The 21,664-nt window shown below is 41.5% G+C and overlaps 1 protein-coding gene across 1 annotated transcript in view; it reads left to right on the top strand.

Annotated features, from left to right (window-relative positions):
- Nucleotides 1–21,664, top strand: part of slit2 (slit homolog 2 (Drosophila)) — a 462,208-nt gene that overhangs the window by 282,826 nt on the left and 157,718 nt on the right. The window contains exons 10-12 of the mRNA XM_060825295.1: nucleotides 3,667–3,738; nucleotides 5,906–5,977; nucleotides 16,575–16,646. Coding sequence (XP_060681278.1) covers nucleotides 3,667–3,738; nucleotides 5,906–5,977; nucleotides 16,575–16,646 — 216 coding nt within the window. The remainder of the gene's footprint in view (nucleotides 1–3,666; nucleotides 3,739–5,905; nucleotides 5,978–16,574; nucleotides 16,647–21,664) is intronic.

Genomic DNA, 21,664 nt, shown 5'->3' with positions numbered 1-21,664 from the left:
TACCAGTTAATGCAGCTTTAAGTGAAACCAGCTGCAAATAGGAACCTGGCAGTGATGTCAGAGGTTTCCTCTCATTGTGAAACTTTGCTAGTGTGCGTATGGTTCACACATTAAATAATCCAGTCAAGGCGTATCCAAATAAACACATCCAAATGCCATGAACAGATTTTCAGTTCCATTTGTGTGCAAAGAATTCTGTATGGGTGGAAACTGGTTCTGGCCCATTTCGAGCCTGAAATAAACAGTGTGTGGAGCAGGTGTAGTGGAGATCCTCCCTCAGCATATTGTCAGAATTCTGGGAATGCACATAGGGCCCTATGGGCTCTCACATCACCCGAAGACCAGCCAGAAAGCCCTGTTGGTGAATTGCTACCTTTTGGGCTGTGCTTCCAGTCGGGTTATTTGGACCTGATGTGACAATATTTATGTATATAAGAAACATCAGTAAACATCACTAATATTATTATGAAAGATGTTTATTGAGCTTCTAATGTATACTTTGCTACAGGCAATTCAGCGTCTGGGATAATATTAAGCTATTCAGTTACAACAGTGAAATGCTTTTGCCAGTGTGAAATGATTAATGCGGCCCCAATTAAAATGAAGACTGAGCCCCTTATGTCCTGTAAACACATGCAGTGATATAGTGATGATAGCATAAGCATGCTTCTTCAATATTAATTGTGAAGCATAATATAATAGTTCGATTCCAAACCACTGACCTTGCCTCTGCTTGCTTACCCACTTACTAACTCAATCCCTCATTGTCTCAATCAGTCACTCACTCATTCCCTCACTCACTCAATCTCTCCCGCATTCACTCACTCACTCGCTCATACACACACACACACACACACACACACACACACACTCACTTCTGCCCACACTCCCTCCCACTGGTGGTTTGGATATCTTTCTGGCTCTGGGCCTCTGGCGAGTGCAGTGCCTTGAGTAGCCACTGCTCCCACCATGGCTCTTGTGGCAATGAGGAAGCGCTGGCCTCTGTGTGCCTGGCAGCTCTCAGCAGGTGAGCTTTCCTCTATCAAGGTCCTGAATTTTAACGTTAATGATTTCTAATGTTAATATCATTGCATCTCGTCTCCCCCATTGAACCATTGTGTGTGTGATGGGGGGGGGGGGGGTTCCTACTTTTCTCTTGAGTGTTTGACCCGGTAAAATCAAGCCCTGAAACAGGTTTCACACAGATAATGGGAAGATTTTTGGAAAGGGGGAAACGTGTGAATTTAATCTGGTCTGCTTTCTGCAGTCAGAAATACATAGTTCCTGAATTGTTGGAATACCTTTTCCAGTGTTGGAATTGGAGATAGGATCCAGTACATTCAGTTCCTTAGCTATTTCATTGTAACTGATGATATAAGGCACCATTACCTCCAGCCAAACCCAACACAATCACACCTCACTGTATTAAATCAGGAATTGGGGTAAGAAGTGGATAATATTGTCAAAAGCGTTGTGTTTTGTATGCCTTGAGGGCTAATTGGGGCTTTTGTGACCTTCCTTCGAAAATGATCCAGGCTAGATCTGTATGGCATCAAGAGTCAGGAAGTTACTTCGATAAATGTCACTAGCACAGCTGAATCCTACACCTCCCTGATGTAAGCAAGGGAATGAAAAAGATTTAACTGTCTGTAGACTTCTGGAAAGTCAGACACCAATTATAATTTATATTGTTATGCACTTGGAATCTGAGTTGTTAACTCTTTCAGGGATTTTGATTTGTTGACCCTGTGTATCTCTCAGTCAGTGGTGAAAAAACAGGTCCCGAGTATGCACTTGTTCCCATGAACACTGTGCTTCTCAATTTACAGGTATTTATTGTGCTACTTCATGCCTTAATCTGACAAGGTCGGATTCCCATTCCTGCTGGAGGGAATCCGGATGTTTCCTTCAAACAGGCGTTCCTCCCCAAGCTCGGCCTCCAGCAACCCAGGAGGTACAGCAATTTGGGTTGGCCAGTCACTGGACACTGCTGCCACCTGCTTGGAGCAGACAGCCATGATTGTAGGCAGCTGGAGAGTTGGGAAGCAAAATCTTTATTCAGACAGAGGGAAGAAATGAGGAGGTCATCTATCAGGAGAGATCTGCACTTTTACGAGTGATGGCAGGGACAGTAGGTGATCCACCTGCCTGTCGCCTAATTTATGCCCTTCAGTGGGCAGGGAATAGTTAAATTTAATCGGTTATATGAGGGCCTTGCCCTTAATGTGCAGTCAGCAGATTTGTCCATCGGGGCTGCTGGTCAGTGAATGGCCCTTGCCTTCATTCGAGATTCTTGGTGCCAATTAGAGTGCCCCTCTCATTGTTTTCCCTCTTATCTGCCACCCTCCACCTCCCTGTTCAATATACCCCAGTCTGCCCCATCAAGATCACCAGCTCTGGTTGGACATATTCCTGGAGGACTCATCCCACCATTCAAGTCCATTGGCAGTATCTTTAAGTTAATAAATCAAATTGTGCAAAGGAAACAGGCAACTATATTTTTTGAGTTTTGTTTTGAGTTTGCTCAAATCAGTCTCCAGAAGATTAACCTTGAATTCCTGGAGATTCCACAACAATCCCAAAGGATTGACAAATGTAACCCTTACCCTCGTACCGCTCACCGAGGCCTGCCAGTCTGAGATTCCAGTCACAGCTGGACATCTATGTGCATGCCTCTTCCTTGATCTAACCAAAGTACTAACAGTGGCCATCATTTCTAATGGCCCTGTTGGTACTGCAGAGCTGCCTGGCAGCTCAATGAGATGGCACTTCCTCCTGGAGAGGGATAGAATTCTCACCTCAAATAAATTAAATGCCCTGCATCCAAAAGATTAAAATCCTGCTCCTCGGATGCTGCCTGAACTGCTGTGCTTTTCCAGAACCACTCTAATTAAGAATCCAAAAGATTAAAGCCCAGTGAGCCAGCCTACTGGAAATGTGCTCAGCCCTAACACTGATGCTGCAATGCAGGGAGCAGAGAGCTCTTTTTCAGCAGGCAATCCAGCACATACACAAACTATTTGCAGTAATAGTGCACTGGTGCAGATAGCACAGTGAAGCCAGTCTAGCAAATCAAAACTCAACAGAACACATTTAATATAGGGAATCATTATATTGTTTACGCCTGTCTCAAATGGAATCCTTATATGTCTGTATTTCTGTGTTATTCTACTCTTGAGACTGTGTAGGAGAATGTTTAATGTAAAAATCACCTTGGGTATAATATTACCGTTGCCAACTTGACATTGCTGAACTAGCCGGCTCCCGCAGTAGTAAGACTATCATAACATAAATTTTGGTATGTTGTTTGCTGTCATGCCATCAACATAAATCACTAATTTATGCCAGTGTGACGAGAAAATGATCTTTCTCTCTGATCTTTCTGGAAGCAATTGGTCAAACTTCAGTCAAGTTTTATTTACATGAAAGGGAATTATATTTCCCATACAACATGGTATTTGTATGTGCAGCTCTATTAGATGAATTTCTTCAGGACCAAGCAGGGAGCTCTTTGGGAATTGGCCATTCATGGTAACATTAACAAGAGTCCAGGTGATGTGGTCTGAGTAAACATTTATGTTGACAAGAGACTGAGTATGGACCACCACTGCTGCATACTTTACCCTAGGAATGTACTCGTAACAGCAAATTATGTTTTCTCCCCAGACGGCTGGAGCAAAACTCAATCAAAACCATCCCCCCTGGAGCCTTCTCACCCTACAAGAGGTTGCGAAGAATGTGAGTAGAAGAAAAACCTATTACAAACCTGAAGAACATTATTCAGCATTAATTCTATTAGTAATGTTGAGTGTTTGGCATGTTATAAATACTAATGGCTGATTTGAGCTATCTGATTTACAGCTCAAATCTGTCAATGTGTTGTTCAATTTGGAAAGCTTCTTATGTGTATCATTCATGAAAATTATGATGTGGAAATACCGGTGTTGGACTGGGTCAGACAAAGTTAAACATCACCCAACACCAGGTCATAGTCCAAATAAACCTGTTAGACTATAACCTGGTGTTGTGTGATTTTTAGTGATGAATATTTATGGGATTGAACACCTTCATTGCTTTCCTAAAGACCTTCCCATTTTATATCTCTTCTCTCCCACCTCATGCACTTAAAGATGCTAAAAGGCCCTTGGTCATTTGCTCAAGAGGGTTTTTTCACATGAGCCTACTCAGGATGGATTTAGTTCAAAATTTTAAAAACTATGGACTTAGCCTTAACATGTTCCTGTTTTCTGTTTTTTATGGAGATAGGCTTTAGGGAACAGCCAATGAACTTCATCTCAAGGCAATTTAAATATGATAATTAATTTCATGCCTCAAATTTTACCTTTCACATTTAATGGCTGCACCCTCTGTTTTGAGAGATTAGAATACAATACATAGATGTATGATGAAATTGGTTGAATCCTGTGGTCAAGTGCCTTTTTAGAACTATTTGTAGACCAGCAGGACAAGGCATCCTGTGCTCTGGTCATTCAAGTAAATCTGCTTCCCACCACATGCAAGACCTTCACTGGCACCAGAATCCATTCCTCATCCCGGAATCCTCAACTTGCTGATGCAGACTCTTCATCTGAAATTTCCTCCATCCTTCTATTCCAGTCATTGCATAATAACACCCTGAGATATTGTTCACCCTAGAAACAAAAGCCTCACACACTGAGACAACCATCTTGAGTTTTGAGTAATTTATGCTTAACATGGTGAGAGTGGATATCCAAGACCCCAGAAGATAGTATCTATGAATTCCTGGGAGTGGAGTTTGTGACCTCCATCCCCACCAGGTGTGTTTATTGAGTAAATCACTCAGGAGGTTATCTCAATGCTTTCTTGATCATGCCTGACCCATTCCCCATGATACACAGGATCGGTAATGCACCCAGTAATCTCACCCAGCCTTAAACCTCTAGAGAATCTTGCAAAGCCATTTATTACACGCTTAAAGCTTGAAGCTCCTTCCATTGTTGTAAAACACCAAGCAGTCGTAGGTAGGTGAGAGAATAAAAGCTGTTTCTTTTAAACGACTGTGACAAAGGCAGGAAGGATAGGGGAGGGGAACATCATTCAGGGGGTGCCCTGGCTCATGCACATCAGGGGGCAAATCTCTCTGAAATGTTACACACATGTTTCTAAATCCTGTCTTCCTCCCTAGGCTCCCTGATCTCTCTCCCCACCTAATATCTCTGACTTACCCCTCTCTGGAATCCATGTTTTCTTTTTCCCAGTAGTGCCCATCATTAAGGTTCTGTTGCTGCTGGGACTCTTGGAGATGCCAGCCAAGCAGATAGTCAGCTGCTTTGGAGATTGGGACATTCTCCAAATGTTTGGTGCCAGTCCAATAAGTACCTTGATGAAAAACGGAAAAATGTTAATGCAAAACAGATTTAAGGCATTGGTAGTGCCTGTTGTGTAAGGACCTTTGTACTATGGAGCAATCTTGTGATGGTGTCATAGAGGTGCTTCTCACTGGGTATATATAGTACAATGCTGACAGAGTTAAGTAAGCAGAAGAGCAGATATCTGAAGTCGAGCCATGTGAATGAAAGAAACATATGCGGAGAAGCAAGTAGAGTAGAAAAACTGGCATTAGAAAGTATAGTTTGTGGAATAGTTTTTCAATAATATAACAATAAAATTGGAGTCTACTACATTTTTCTCAATAGCATGTATTGTAGTATTCAACCTTAAGACATAATAAACTCTGTATTGAAGAAGTCCAAGTCTCAAGATAGTTCTTGACCTTGCTTTCTCCTTGACCAGTCTGTCTTAAACACAGAAAAAACACACAACAGAGACTGGAAAGTGTTCAGTACGTGTGAGCCAGTTGTGTGCCTTTTTAAGGTGGCCGTTGACATTTGTTTAACTGACAAATCCACTGTTTTCTTTTCAGAGACCTGAGTAACAATCACATTTCAGAAATTGCACCGGATGCTTTCCAGGGACTGAGGTCACTTAATTCCCTGTAAGTTTCTTCAGAATTTGTAAGACTGTTTGAGTTTACTTGTTTTGAGTGTAACTCATTTTCCTCATTATATGTCAAACTTGTTAAACATGTCAAAAAAAGTCTGCCAGTTGTGCAGTTTAAATTGCCTTGATATTGTAACACAAAATGTATACAAATGACATATATCAACTAGACTCCAAATTACATATGGGTTCAACAAGCAATTGCACTAAGATAGGTATTTTCATTTTAATTACCATTTTTTTGGTTCTCCATTTAGCCCTAACTAAACATATTTGTCACTAAGTTTTCATTACAGCACACATATATAGACATTAAGAAATCAAACACTGTGTGTAAGTTTGGGTCCATGGGTGTGTGGGAGAGGAGGAAGGCCTAAATTACACAGTACACTTTTATGTTTCACCAGGACGTGAGAGCAGCTTTGCTTGTTCTGTGTTCGGGTAAACCAAAAGGAATTTTCCAGCAGAAGTTCAAAACTTCCATAAATAACTTCAGCAATGTTGTAGCCACATTGTCTAAGTGAAGCTGGTGCCTGAGGTTTGGGGGAATTTTACACATGCTAACATGAAAAGCAACTGGTGGCAGCACACGTTAGTGTGAGCTCCATTTTGGAGCAGTAGTCTTTTTTTTTAATTTATCTTTCTCTCTCCCTTTTCCTTCAGGACTAGGACTCATTAACCTTTCCTTACACGGTGGCTCAGTAGTTAGTACTGCTCCCTGATAGCACCAGGGACCTGGGTTCTATTCCAGCCTCGGGTGACTGTCTGTGTGGATCTTGCACATTCTCTCTGTGTCTCCCCTCTGGGTGCTCCGGTTTCCTCCCTCAATCCAAAGAGGTGAATTGGCCATGCTAAATTGCCCATAGTGTTAGTTGCATTAGTCAGGGGTAAATGTAGGGTAGGGCAATGGGTCTGGGTGGGTTACTGTTCGGAGGGTCGGTGTGGACTTGTTAGGCCAAAGGGCCTATATCCATACTGTACGGAATCTAATCTAATCTAATTTGATTCTCTTCACCCAATGTCAAAAAGATAAAGCAGACAGTACCCAATAGAATCAGTAGATTTCCATTTTCCATGATAGAAAATTATATTCCTACATTTTGAATCTGTTGATTTGAATGTTCAAGTGTACAAATGCACGGCGAGCCAACGAACCCTGGAGCTAGTCTAATCAAGGGAAACACAATTGCCGCATGCTGGAAAGATTTCTCCTCTTAGTAAAACATGTTGCAAAGAGTGAAGAAGACAAAGATGAATTGCATGCACTTAAAGCATTCAGACAGATGTCAAATGGATAGGGATAGCAACAGAGATACGGCAAGTGAGAAGACATCTTGTGAAAGTGATAAAATACTATTAGAAAAGGAAAATATAGAGCCATACCCCTCTGAAATCAATTTAGCCAAAGGAATATGAGTAGGTTATCCATTGTTAGTGAATGACCTGATCATACATTGGCTTGTACCTTGGTTCTATTTTCTAATCATTCATGGTCCATTGGCCATGTTTTTGCATGAGTTAGTTGCATCTGCAAAAAAGTGATGGGTTTGACTTTCCCTCCAAGTTTTCCTTTCTCCATTTTCCATGGACAGTTGCCTGACCACTTCCTGCCACTTCCCTAAGTGCGTACAGCTGAGATCCAAACCTCTGCATGATGCCAGCACAGTCCACTGTGGCAGGCCTGAATGAATCACTCTCTTTGTGGTTCACCCACACGATTGTAGGCCAGGAAGTTGGGCCCAACACTTGCAATTCCATGCCATTTTTTTGATGTTCTTAAAAAACAAATTTACTTGTTAAAATTTTAATGAAGCATGATAATTGCTCATTTATTTATATGCAGGTAAAGTCTTCAATCTGAGCTGATTGACATTTGTGGCTATGTCAGGTTTGTCAGGTCTCCTGTATGTACAGTCATTGAAAAGCTGCACAGTTAAGAGTAGTTTGTTGGTTAAAACCTGTTCAACTTGTGAGTGCTGCTAAAATTAGTTGCAAAAAAATCAACTCTAGGTTACCATTTTAGGGCTTGTCTAACCTTCAAGTGATGCAGCCAGGACAGTCATGGAGACGTATAGCATGAAACAGACCCTTCGGATCAATCTGTCCATGTCGAGTAGATACCCCAACCTAATGTAGTCCCACTTGCCAGTATTTGTCCCATATCCCCCTCAACCTTTTCTGTTCATATACTCATCCACATGCCTTTTAAATGCTGTAATTGTACCAGTCTCCACCACTTCCTCCGGCAGTGCATTCAACACATGCCCCACCTTCTCCGTGGAAAAGTTGCCCCCTAGGTCCCTTTTAAATCTTTCCCCTCTTACCTTAAACCTATGTGCCCTTGTTTTGGACTCTCCCACCCTGGGGAAAAGACCTTGTCTATTTACCCTCATGATTTAATAAACCTCTATAAAGTCATCCCTCAGCCTGTTATGCTTCAGGGAAAACAGCTCCAGCTAATTCAATCTCTCCCTGTAACTCAAACCGTCCAAGGCTGGCAACAACCTTGTAAATCTTTTCTGAACCCTTTCAAGTTTCACAATATCCTTCTTATAGCAGGGAGATCAAAATTACATGCAATATTCCAGTAGTGATTTAACCAATGTCCTATACAGTCACAACATGACCTCCCAACTCCTATAATCAATGCACTGACCAATAATTCAAGCATACCAACGAGGATTATTTCAAGTTCTTGCATTGGCAATATGATTAGACATCCTTGTTGCACTAATTTTACAAAGCAGCCTCATATATCTTACAGCAGAAGTAGGGCCATGCTATGTATGCAAGATGAAGAACTTCAGTTATGTAGATAGATTAGGTAATTTAAGAATCATTTTGTTTGAGAAGAGATGGAGTTTTAATAGAAGTCTTCAAAATAATAGTTTGATTTATTTGATTTGATTTATTATTGTCACATGTACTGAGATACAGTGAAAAGTATTGTTTTGTGTGCTAATCAGACAAATCATACTTTAACATAAGTATATCAGGGTAATAGAACAGAATGCAGAATATAGTGTTAGAGTGACAGAGAAGGTACAGAGAAAAATATGAGAGATGCAAGTCATAAGTCGGGTAAGAGCAGGGAAGATGATGTTCTTAAATCTGTTGGTGAATGTTTTCAAACTTCTGTATTTTCTGCCCAATGGAAGAGGGTGGAGTAGAGTATAACCAGGATGGGAGGGGTCTTTGATTATATTGGCTGCTTTCCCGAGGCAGCAAAAATTCCGGACAGAGTCAATGGAAGGACAGCTGGTTTTCGTGATGGACTGGGCTACATTCACAATTCTCTGTAATTTTTTGTGGTCTTGGGCAGATCAGTTGCTGTACCAAGCTCTGAAGTATCCAGATAGGAAGCTTTCTATGGTGCATCGATAAAAATTGGATAGTCATTGTGGACATGCCAAATTGCCTTAATGTTTACGGAGTTAGAGGTAAAGGTGTGCTTTCTTGACTTCAATGTTGATAACAAGGACAGATTGCTGATGGGCTGGTGATTGCTCCTAGGCACTTGAAGCTCTTGACCACGTCCACCTCAGCCCCATCCATACAGACTGGGGCATGTCCTCACTCCGCTTCCTGAAGAAAATCACCAGCTCCTTCGTTTTGCTGACATTGAGGAAGAGGTTATTGTCTTCACTCATGCAACTAAGCTGCCTATCTCTTGCTTATACTCTGTCTCATTATTGTTTGAGATCAAATCCACTATGGTGGTGTCCTCGGCAAGTATGTAAATGGAGTTAGTGCTAAATTTGACCACACAATCGTGAGTGTAGGAAGAATATAGTAAGGGGCTGATTACCCAGTCTTGTGGAGCAGCAGTGTTGAGGATTATTGTAAAGGAGGTATAGTCGCCTATCCTTACGGATTGTGCTCTGCAAGTTAGGAAATTGCGGATCCAGTTGTAGTTGACAAGCAACGTCCTAGGTCTTGGAGTTTGGAGATGATTTTTGTTTAAGTTATGGTGTTTAAGATGGAGCTAAAGTAAATAGCAGGTGTCATTGTTATCCAGATGTTCCAGGGATGAGTGTAGGGCTAGGAAAATGGCATCTGCTGTGGACCTGTTGTGACAGTATGTGAATTGTGGTAGATCAAAGCAATCTGGGAGGCTGGAGTCGACATGTGCCATTACTAACCTCTCAAAGCACTTCATAATGATGGATGTCAGAGCCATCGGGCAGCATTCATTAATGCATGTTGCCTGCTTTGGCACCAGGCTGATAGTGGTCTCCTTGAAGCAGATTTGTGGTAAGGAGAGGTTAGAGATGTCTGCAAATACTCCTGCCAGCTGGTCCATGCAAGATCTGAGTGCACAGCCGGGGTGTCCATCCAGGCCACTCGCTTTCCATAAGTTCGCCTTCAAGAAGGCCGATCCGACATTGGCGGTGGTGACTGTGGGGGCAAGTGACATCATATCACTGGCCTTCTGTTGCAAATGAGCATTGAGGTCACCAAGGAAGGGTATATTGTTGAGGGGTCTGGTCAAAGTAGATGGGGAGAAACTGTGCCCATTGGTGGAAGGAGGGCGCATGTTTGATTGGCAAACGAAGCAGTAGCAACATGAGGAAAAACCTTTTACATGAACTGCAAGCTCAGTTTTGGAACACATTGATGCTGCCTCTGTCAGACTGTCAGGTGATGAGGGTTTCAAAAAGGAACTGGATTGTTTTCTGAAAAGAGAAAAAAAAATGCAAGGCTCTGGGGAAGTGTATGAAGGGGAGTGGCATTCAGTGAACAGCACCTCCAGAGGGCCAACATTGTTAAGTTAGGCCAAATAGCCTTTTTTTCTGCTGTAACCATACTCCAATTCTAATGAACTCTTGTCTTTGTGTGATACCTTGTGAAAGACAGTGCAGCCCACTTTTTATTATTGCTATACAGCAGCTGCTGTTTTACCCACAATTCTTGATAGCTTGATTTTTGCAAAATCATGGCAGGTATTACATTTTTGTCCTTGTATAAAATAGAATAGAGTAGAAAAAAGGTTTAGTATCATACTTTTCCATCTGACTCAAAGATACCTCAAGCATTGGTGTCAATTAGGTATAAATCCTTACCCTTGTGTTCCAGGATTGGTGCAGTCCCACCTGTGATCAGCTTGTTTAAGGGATGTCAGATTGGCTTCCTTTGTGGCAGTTCTTGCCATTAATCAAACTAATTTTGGTGGGTTTGGTGATTTCACAATTTCTTTTTGAAATGCTATAGATGGATTTGTAGAGTCTTGGAATGAGACATATTTGTTGGGCTGGATGCTGTGCCACCCTTCCAAGCAATCTCTCGTAGCACCGTGGTGATAAAACTCCTTCTCAGCCCGTTCTATTGCTAACTCCAGTTTTACTGCCCTTTGAACTTACTGAGAAGTTGACCAGTTACATGTCAACATCTTTCTTCCTTGTTGGAAATGAAATTGGGCAGGCCAAAACCAAAATTAGTTTGGGATTATAACCAGATAAAGTAATGATTATTCCAGGCAGAGACTCTCTATTTACTATGTACAGTACAGGACACTACATTTCTTTGTTTTGAGTGCAGGATGCCTGGACTATTTCCAAAGAGTCAACAGGTTTTTAAATGCCCCTATTACGGTGTCATGCTGCTTTAAACGGTTTGCTGTATGACCAGCCCCATTCTGTCAATAGGTCACACAGTTTCACAAGGATTTCAGATTTTCTTTTCTCATTCATTTGCAGGATGCAACCAGAAGACTATAAAATATAGGAACAGAATTAGGCATTCATCCCATCAAATCTGTTCCACCATTTGATCATAGCTGATATGTTTCTCAACTTCATTCTCCTGCCAACTTACTAATCAAGAACCTACATATCTCTGTCTTAAATATACTCAATGACTTGGCCTCCACAGCCTTTTGCAGTAATGAATCCCTCAGATTCACCACCCTCTGATTCAAGAAATTCCTCCAAAGCTCGGTTCTGAACGGTCGTCCCTTCACGCTGAGGCTGTGCCCTCATGTCCTCGTCTCTCCTATTAGTATAAACATCTTCGCCATGTCCATTCTATCCAGTTTCAATGAGATCCTTCCTCATTCTTCTAACGTGCATTGAGCACAGGCCCAGAGTCCTCAAACCCTCCTGATATGACAAGCTCTTCATTCCTGAGGTGGAGGTGCTGGTGTTGGACTGGGCTGGACAAAGTCAAAAATCACACGACACAAGGTTACAGTCCAACAGATTTATTTGAAATCAATTGTGGTGTTGTGTGATTTTTGACTTCATCCCTGAGATCATTATTGTAAACCTCCTCTGGACCCTCTCCAAAACCAGCACATCCTTCTTTAGATACTGGACCTAAAACTGCTTCACTGTGGACATCACTGGTCAGGCCAGTATTTATTACCCATCCCTAATTGTCCAGCGGGCAGTTAGGAGTCATTGCTGTAGATATGGAGTCACATGTAGGCCAGATCAGGTACAGACAACAGTTTCCTTCCCTAAAGAACATTAGTAAAACAAGATGTTTTTTCCAACAATCATCAATGGTGTCATGGTCATCATTGGACTCTTATTTCCAGATAGTTAGCAAAATCAAATTCCACTTTCTGCCATTGCAGATTCAAACCAAGGTTGCCAGGACATTACCTGGGTCTCTAGTTGAACAGTCCAGTGATAGTGCCACTAGGCCATCTCCGACCCTGCCAGAGATGTAAAGAGCCTTGGCTGCATTTCGAGTAGGGTTTAAATGTTAGAAACAACTCAATGAACCAAAAATGCATCAATTCAAACTACATATGGTTTTGATCTTTTTCACAAAACACTAAAAGTTAAGTTGCCACATTTTCAAATTATGCTAGGGCATATTGCAGGCAATTGCAAATTATATTTATGGATATTACTGGTGAAATTGCATGAATGAGGCAAGACCGAGGCGGATGTGGCTTGCGGGCCGATAGTTCCTTCAGCAAAAGTTTCACAGGGACCACAAACAGCCACTTTGATGTTCTGTAAAAGCTAATCGACACCCACAAAGAAAAAAACACACTGTAAATAAACCTTGGAGACTTAGTGCTTTCTTTATTATTCATTTTTGTTCATTATTCAATGCCTGTAGTCTGTGACCATATTCCAATCTATAGCTGACAAGGCCTTTAAACTACTAAAGACAGGGACCAATCTCTTTTTGTTGTGTGTAATATTCGATTATCTCTGAAGTGACCATTTGCTGCCTAGCCTTAGCGAAATGATATTCTCCTGTGTAAACTAATGATAATATGACTAATTTTCAGAGCCACTCTAACCATTTTAGAATGTTTGCATTGAAGGACAAGATTGTTTAGTTCAATTTAACAATTTACTTTCAAAACTTTAAGATTAGCTTCTATTAAATACCATCATCTGGGTTTTAGTTAATGAGACATTTCTTTCTTAAAGACATTTTTTCAAAGGTCTAATTGATTGATCCCTCCTATTTAATCACTGCAGGGAGAGAGTTTAGTCACTGGACTGTCAGAGTGATTAGGCTTCAGCTAAATTAGGATGGTTAAGAAAGATTGGAGTGTGTAAGAAAGAGCGCTGTATTATGTGATATTGCAGTTTAGATTGTATAGGACAATTGTATAATACTGCAACTCAGGCTTGGACTTTTATTTTTGTAGCAGTGAAGGTAGTAATATGGAACTCTGGAGGCTATGTATAAAGTTTAAATCCATGTTCTATTTAATTTGTCTCAAGTTGCTCATGCGAAAAGATCATGATACTTCAATTTAGGATTGTTTAACAATAAAGCAGCTAATAGAATGTCTTTTCCAAACCCCAAACTCAAAAACGTTCACAATATCATTGCATGTTGACAGACTGTAAAGCTTAACATCATCACATAGTCATATTTTATATTGAATCTGAATGTTAAGCTGAAAACACAGAATTGTAACAGAGAAGCTGATTTACACTTCAGAACAAAGCCACAGTTAGGGACTATAACCAGACAATGCAATAATTATTACCAACAGGGCCTCGCTATGCATCACGTTCAATACACATCTTTGCACTGGTTTTCTTTCAGAACAACACCTGGAACACTAACAGAAAGTCAATAACTTTCAATGCTACCCATTGCTATCCCACACTCCTTTGAACCCTTTTCCGCGTGACTAGGGTTCAGTGATGGCTCAGTATTTGCAAACTTGTGAAGGACCAACAAATATCACGTGTGGACTAGTGAAAATGCCCCATCAGTTAAAGGCCACTTCAAATTTCAGTTTTTAAGTGATTCTGTCAGATAACACTGAAGTTTGGGCTGTGTAGGAGAGTTTACTATTATAATGTGTTAAAACTTTCAGACTAGTTCACTTCTACACACAGATAACTCTTTAAACTTGATTCCATTCTTTGGTTCAATTAAGTTACTATAACATTATTACCTACTGTAGTTAGTTGTTATGTTTCTGAACTAATAATGCAAATGCCTAGACTTATAAGAGGTTATGAGCACAATCCCATCATGAAGCTTTTCAAAATTTGTATTTCATTGGATATAATTTTGGAAATATGGAAAAGTTGATAACCTGTGAAATTTGTTCACTGCTGCTCTTAAAGCCAATCTTACTTAAGTCATAACCAGTTACTTCATGGCTGTAGTTGGGACTTCTGCCCCTTATGGATGGCTCATCTTAGAAATTTTCAGTCAGTGATCTGATTAACTAGAAGGTCTATGCTCCCATCAGTGACACCAGAAACAGTGGCCACTGCAGGGAATATATCTAGTCCCTGAATCTAAATGTTGAGGGCTCCAGGACACTCGTAAATGTTTTAGGAGAAGGGTGCACTTGTACAAAAGCCCAACATTTGTGGTGGGGAGGCAGAAGTAGGAGGTATGACAGGCGAAGGGTGTACTTGGAAAGAATGGCAATGCATGGAGCAGTCCTTTGGTGATCTCTGGCCCTGTTCGTCTTTTCCTGTCCAAAGCCTGAGCAGGCTAACCTGCTGAGTGTCCCCTCATCCTTGATTTGCTCTCACCAGCTGTAAAATTACAGCTAGGTAGGAAGTGACTATGAATTAGCCATTGAAGGACCAGGCAAGGGTGGCTGAGCAATCTCGATCTTGCCCATCCTCTGTAAAACCTGAGAGAGGTAGGAGGCAGGGAAGGCAACCCGATGAATCCTATGGGACCTAACACCAGGAGTTGATCAAATTCTGCCCATCTATGTTTCCAATCTACAATCTGCCTAGTAAACTACCTATTTGCATCATTCTACCACAAAGCCTATAGATGACAGTGGTTCAAGGAGGGGATTTATCCCCATGACCCAGGGCAACCTGTAATGAATGATAAATATCAGCCTTGCCTTTAGCATTGACACCTAATTCCTGATAATCTTATTTGGAATGTAGTGAATGAATGAAAATAGTTGAGAGACAAACAGTTCATGTTTTGAGTCTAAAAGGACTCTTCTTCGGAAGAGTTCTGAACTGGATTTGAATTATTAACTCTGTTTCTGTCTCCACAGATGCCACCAGATCTACTGAGTTTCTCCAGCATTCTCTGTGTTAAGTCTGTAAGTTAGCTCACTGAGTTTGAAGGTTTGTTTTCAGACGTTTTTGTCACCATACTAGGTAACATCATCAATGAGAGTCTCTGGTGAAGCGCTGGTGGTATGTCCCACCTCTCTATTATAGGTCTTGGCTTCTTAAGATTGGTGATGGCATTTCCATTTTTTGTTTAAGGGAAGGTAGATAGGATCTAAGTTGATGTGTTTATTGATGGAGTTTTGGTTAGAATGCCATGTCTCTAAGAATTCTCTTGGAGATGTACAGCACAGAAACAGACCCTACGGTCCAACGCGTCCATGCTGGCCAGATCTGTCAACCCAATCTAGTCCCACCTGCCAGCACCCAACCCATATTCCTCCAAAGCCTTCCTATTGATATACCCACCCAGATGCCTTTTAAATGTTGCAATCGTACCAGCCTCCACCACCTCCTGTGGCAGCTCATTCCATACATATACCATCCTCTGCGTGAAAACGTTGCCCCTCAGGTCTCTTTTAATCTTTCCCTTCTCATCCTCTAGTTCTGGACTCCCACACCCAGGGGAGAGACTTTATCTATTTATCCTATCCATTCCCCTCATGATTTTATAAACCTCGAATAAGGTCACCCGTCAGCCTTCGATGCTCCAGGGAAAACAGCCCCACTATTCAGCATCTCCCTATAGCTTACATCCTCCAACCCGGGCAACATCCTTTTAAATCTTGTTTCGCCTGTTCTAGGATGTGTGTGTTGTCCCAGTCAAAGTAGTATCCTTCTTTGCGTGAATGGAGACTAGTGAGAGCAGAGACTCTCACTGATGATGTTCCTAGTATGGTGACAAAACATCTGATAACAAACTTCAAGCTCAGCGAGCTAACTTACAGACTTATCAACCTGAGCTACAAATCTTCTCAAAAGTCACTAATCCTCTGTGCTCATTTCACATTGTCAGCATTTACAGTATTTTGCTTTGAATTAAAATGATTTTGTGATGTGAATCACCACAAGTCTTTTAAAGAGGTGGGGAAAATAGGCGGAAAATGAATATTATTGTTTCAATGTAGATTTTAACTCATGGTTTCTTACTTCATTCCCACACAGCGTGTTATATGGAAATAAAATCACAGAGCTGCCTAAAGGCCTTTTTGAGGGACTCTTCTCTCTGCAGTTACTGTAAGTATGTTTAACAGTTTGGGGAAAGGAACTACACAACATTTGACAATTGTTCTTCATCATCCGAAAACTGCTAACAGGCTCCATTTTAACTCCCTTGCCCAAGTGAAACCAAGGACAGGGGTTGGATGAAAAGGACCTTGGACAGGGAATATATGTACTATTTTCCCAATCCAGTTAGCCAACTGTGATTTTAAATCAAGCCAGCAAGGTTCTCTTTTGGTATATCAATTGGGTTCCATCAGTTATCTGACTGAGACCTGAATGGGCTATTACTGAGGCCTTCTCTGTTAGACACAGTCTACTAACAAAACCAGTTAAGAAACCCAGCAAAGTTTCTTTTCTTGTTAGTTTCTTGTATCCCAAGAGGAGTAAAAGATAAGTCTCACAAAGAAACCTTAGAACTTTGTGTCCTAATATTTCTCCCAGCTCCCCTGACTATGATCACCCATCCCCAATGAAGTTAATTGGTGTTGTTGCCCACACACTGTGTCCCTTGGGCTTGCTGACAGCTGAGTCCTTTTAAATGAGAAGGTGACAGGCAGCATGCAATTGAGGCTGGGCTGTTCATGAAACAGTTCACAGAACCTTCCTACCGCCAACCTCAGAAGGGTACAATACATCGATTTGTGCATCCCCAATCTGGAGTAATTGTTTTTAGCAATTCAGTGTAGTTCTGTCTCATCAATGTACAGATTAATTGGTGTGGTTGTAATCATTGGGAGAGATGATTGTTTCCCAGGTTCAGGTTTGTTGGGTGAAATTAGAGAATTCAATCAGGCACCCACAGCTGCTATCACTGAGCCGAGCCAAGGGAGTGTTAGAGGTCTGGGATCTACGAAGGAGTGGAGAGAGATCCTGCCCATCTGAGGGTGGAAGAGGAGGTCAGCTCAACATGCAACAGGGGAACCTCACTGTTTGGTGTTCTCATCCTCCACCTCAAATGCATCTTCCTCATTCATCTCTGATTCCTCCTTGATCAGCTTTGTGATATTCTCTGGAGGACCATATTTTGAAGAGCTCAGCAGACCAGTACAGTGACAGAGATCCTGACAGGAGGGTACTGCAGGGCACCCCCTGACCTGTTCAGGCGTCAGAGCCAGTGCATTCTGAGTCTCCCATTAGTTGTAAATCTAATGTGTTGTCCAGACTTAGTGAGGAGTATCTGTCCCCTCGATATTGCTCCAGTATGCATCTATCTGTGCAGTGCCACAAAGATCTGCACTGACAAGCGTACAGATGGTCATGACCGCCTGTGTAGAGAGTAGCATTCTTCTTTGCCAATGGCTTTCAGTCATTGGCAGATCTCTTCGCCCCTGTCTGTAGATTTTATTTTCGGGGTAGATCCTTCTCTCTCTTTGTGACCTTGGTTTCTGTCCTTTAGCTTCTTGATGCCCATTGCTATCTCTATCAAGGCCATTGTTTCTCATCTTCAGTCACCTCAGTATCTGAGGATGTAGCATCCATTTCCAACTACCTGGTGTTCAGATTAGATTAGATTCGCAACAGTGTGGAAACAGGCCCTTCGGTCCAACAAGTCCACACCGACCCTCTGAAGAGCAACCCACCCAGACCCATTTACCCCTGACTAATGGACCTAACACTAGGCACAATTTAACATGGCCAATTCACCTAACCTGCACATTTTTGGATTGTGGGAGAAAATGGAGCACCCAGAGGAAACCCACGCAGACACGGGGAACATTTGCAAACTCCACACAGTCACTCAAGGTTGGAACCAAACCCAGGTCCCTGGCACTGTGAAGTAGCAGTGCTAACCACCGAACACCATGCTGCCCTCCAGTCCGCCTCACAATGATACTGACTGCAGGACACTCCTCCCAGTCTCCCAAATGGTATCCAAATAAGTGTGCCCACTGTTCTGATGCCTACATAATGCCAGGAGGGTGGCAACCTCCTGAATTGACAAAGTTCCTAATTCTGACTCCTCCCTGATCTGTGATGGCTGTTGCAACTTTAAATCCAAAGGAGTCAAACCTTCCACCAATGAAAAGCCATTACACTTGTCTTTATAAATGGCTCTGTCCTCCATGATTGACTGTCAGTTTGTCCATGCCTCCCTTCAGCTGGTCAAAAGTAAACAGCACCAAAACACTACCTGGAAAATGCAAAACCTTCAGAGAGATAGGTTTTTAATAAGCTCTGAACAAGTTTGTTTGGAAGCACAGGAGAGTTCAGAGGCCCATGATCCCTTGAAGAAAATATATGACACTGGAAACTGAGGTGGGAGATCTAGATATATAGTATCGCCATCATTTCTTTCCAGTTCCCTGCCTCCATTCTGGCCCACATGGGACCCAGAAAGGCCTCATTTGTGAGTGTATAGGTAGCTCTAAGAGGGGGTGGGAGATGATAAGACTCTGCTGTGTTATGTTATGATTGTTCTTGTAGTGTATGATGTAAATGTGTTCAATTCACAGCTTTTCAGTCAAAAATGTTGTAAAATAAGGATTTTGTAGAAGCCAATGGGTGTTTTCTTAACTATTTGATGCATGTTATTCAAGGCCTGCATTAGAAGACTGAGCTGAAGTTCAAATGAACCTTATTCAGACCTGAGCAAGAAAGGTGTACAAAACCTAACCAAAAGCCCTAATTTTCATTCTTCTTGCTTGGCATGAATTGAGTGGGAGTGGGAAACAGTGTTGGTTGAAATTAAAATCAGAGCTCGGCAGTCAACCCACACTCCCTCCCGCTGGCATTGTCATTCCAGGCTTTTGAGAAGTGTCTGATCTCTGCCACAGACAAACAATGGCCTTGCTCTGCATGAAGACTGTCAAGTTATTAGGGTCCCACATCATTCTGTTGTGTGGATTGCACTGAGCTGCAGTGCTTCCAGTAGTAACAAGCAGCCCAGCATGGACTCAAGAAATGTTAGGTAAAACTATTTTTTTTCTCTCGCTTCATTGTGGAATGAGTTGAACAATGTCTCCTCCAGACCCACCAAAGGGGAGCTATTAGTCTGCAGTATCCCAGGCTACTCTAATCCTATACCACTGGTGATTGCCTGCAGATCCACTCACCACAAATGCCAGGCATTATTTCATCCTTTTGAACTAAATCATGATACTAGAAAAATCAGAATGACATTTAAAAGTTAAAATGGAAATTTCTCAACCACCAAAAATCCTGTGTACTACATTAATAGAGTTTATATTGGACTCTTTTGTTTGTCCCTTCAAGATCTCCACTCTCATGTCAGTTTATTTTAAACTGAAGTGAAATTGAAGTGAGTTAAGCTGTTTACGAGCAGGTCTAAATTATGTTTCATCTCGTAAGGAATCAAGGATGTTCAAACAGGTCTTTTGACTGCAGACTAAGTAAACTAAATAGGAAACATAAAGAGTGAACATTCACAGAAATTCAGACTTTTAAATTGAATTGCTGGAAGTACAGTCCTTAGCCCAAAGTACTCTAAAGGCTTGGTCCAGGATTCTGCAGAATAATGGGTGATTCCAGCAGAGAATGGTGGTTAGGGGTCAGACCCATTTTACCTCCAGTGAGTTTGTACACTGCAGACAAAGCAAGCGTAGAGAATTTGTGGAATCCAGTTTCTCAGTCTCTGCCGGTGATCCTTTGTGGGAACTGTCATATTTGTTGACCCCAGCTCCATTGGATGTCTTGGTTTTGGCTCTACGATGTGTGAAAGAATGTGATATGTTTATCATAAACTGTCAAAGCAAGCAGCAGGAATGGAGATGTCCCATTGCTAGGGCCAGCTGAAGAGAAACCAGATGCATTTTAGTCGCTCAGAACAACAGTAACAAGTAGCTTGTAAGATTATACAAAAAAACTCTAGACACTCAATTTGTGAAGGGTGTTCAGTTCAGAAAATGCCCTTCATCTCATTGGTTAAAACCACTTAATGAGAAGAATTTGATTTGCTAAGCACTTTGTGCAGGGTTGTGTGAGTTTAGAACTTTATCTTGCCTTTCATTTTAATTCCTGTACGATCACCTTTAGCTGGATGGTGGATCATTTCAATCATGGTCTGTACTATCAGCACAGTAATTAGCTGATAGGAAGTGCACTTGTTATAGGATGAGCTAACTGACAATGAGATATGATGAGATGCAATGCCTTTGTCTATTTAGTGGCTTAATTTAGCACAGCTAACAATCTTCAACACAATAAGAAGAATTACCTGAAGGTTGGCAAAGTTCTCAGCTCTATGCTGGAATCAATTAGTAGCACTAATTGTACTAACTTGAGTCAGATCTTGGCCAGTCTAATGAAATGAGCAGCTTGATTCAAGGGAGAACTCCCAAAAGTAGTGGCCTAACCTTCTTGAGTTTTACCATCATCTAAAAATGAAGTGGATATTAAGAGTAAATGCCGTGTAAGTTGTTTACCTTGTCAAGAAGGCCTTATAACTGTCCCTTAGCAATAGGATGAAGGCTTAGTCTTTGGGAACAGAAAACTGTTAGCAAAACCCCAATCGTGAAATGTTGTGGAAGTTCTGCCCTGCTGGAAGTGATTTGAAAATGAGCAATGTGAGAATAATGATTAGAGTTTATTGATGCATTTCAAATGCAAATTGTACACCAACAATAATCTCTTTGAACCAGATTCTATTTATTTAGAACTCACTCACTTACAGAATTTAAACTGTGTTTCCAAACAACAGTAAAAACAAGTGAATGCCATATCAGTACAACATGTCTCAAACAGCACAGCACCTGAGGAACATTTAACTGCAAATTCAAAGTTGTTATGTACCAAGGATTTGTCATGAAAAAATTTATGACCCATGCGGTTACTATATTAATACAGTCCTCTCCAACAAAGGCATGCTGAAAAAACCTTTGCATCACATAAGCATGTATCATTCTCTCCTTGACCAGTCTGTGCAAGCAAGTAAAGCTGTTTTTGTTTTGCTTCATAAGAAGTGCCTGACCACAGTACACTGGACATCTGTCCAAAGTCATACTTCTGGAATGTGTCGTGTGCAGCGAGCTACTTGTGGTTTGGCTACTGTGAGATTATGGCATTCCAGCCAC

Source organism: Hemiscyllium ocellatum, chromosome 1 (genome assembly GCF_020745735.1).
Source record: "Hemiscyllium ocellatum isolate sHemOce1 chromosome 1, sHemOce1.pat.X.cur, whole genome shotgun sequence".
NCBI classification, from domain to species: Eukaryota; Metazoa; Chordata; class Chondrichthyes; order Orectolobiformes; family Hemiscylliidae; genus Hemiscyllium; species Hemiscyllium ocellatum.
Note: the sequence above shows the minus strand (reverse complement) of the source record. Positions and strands in the feature narration are given on the sequence as shown.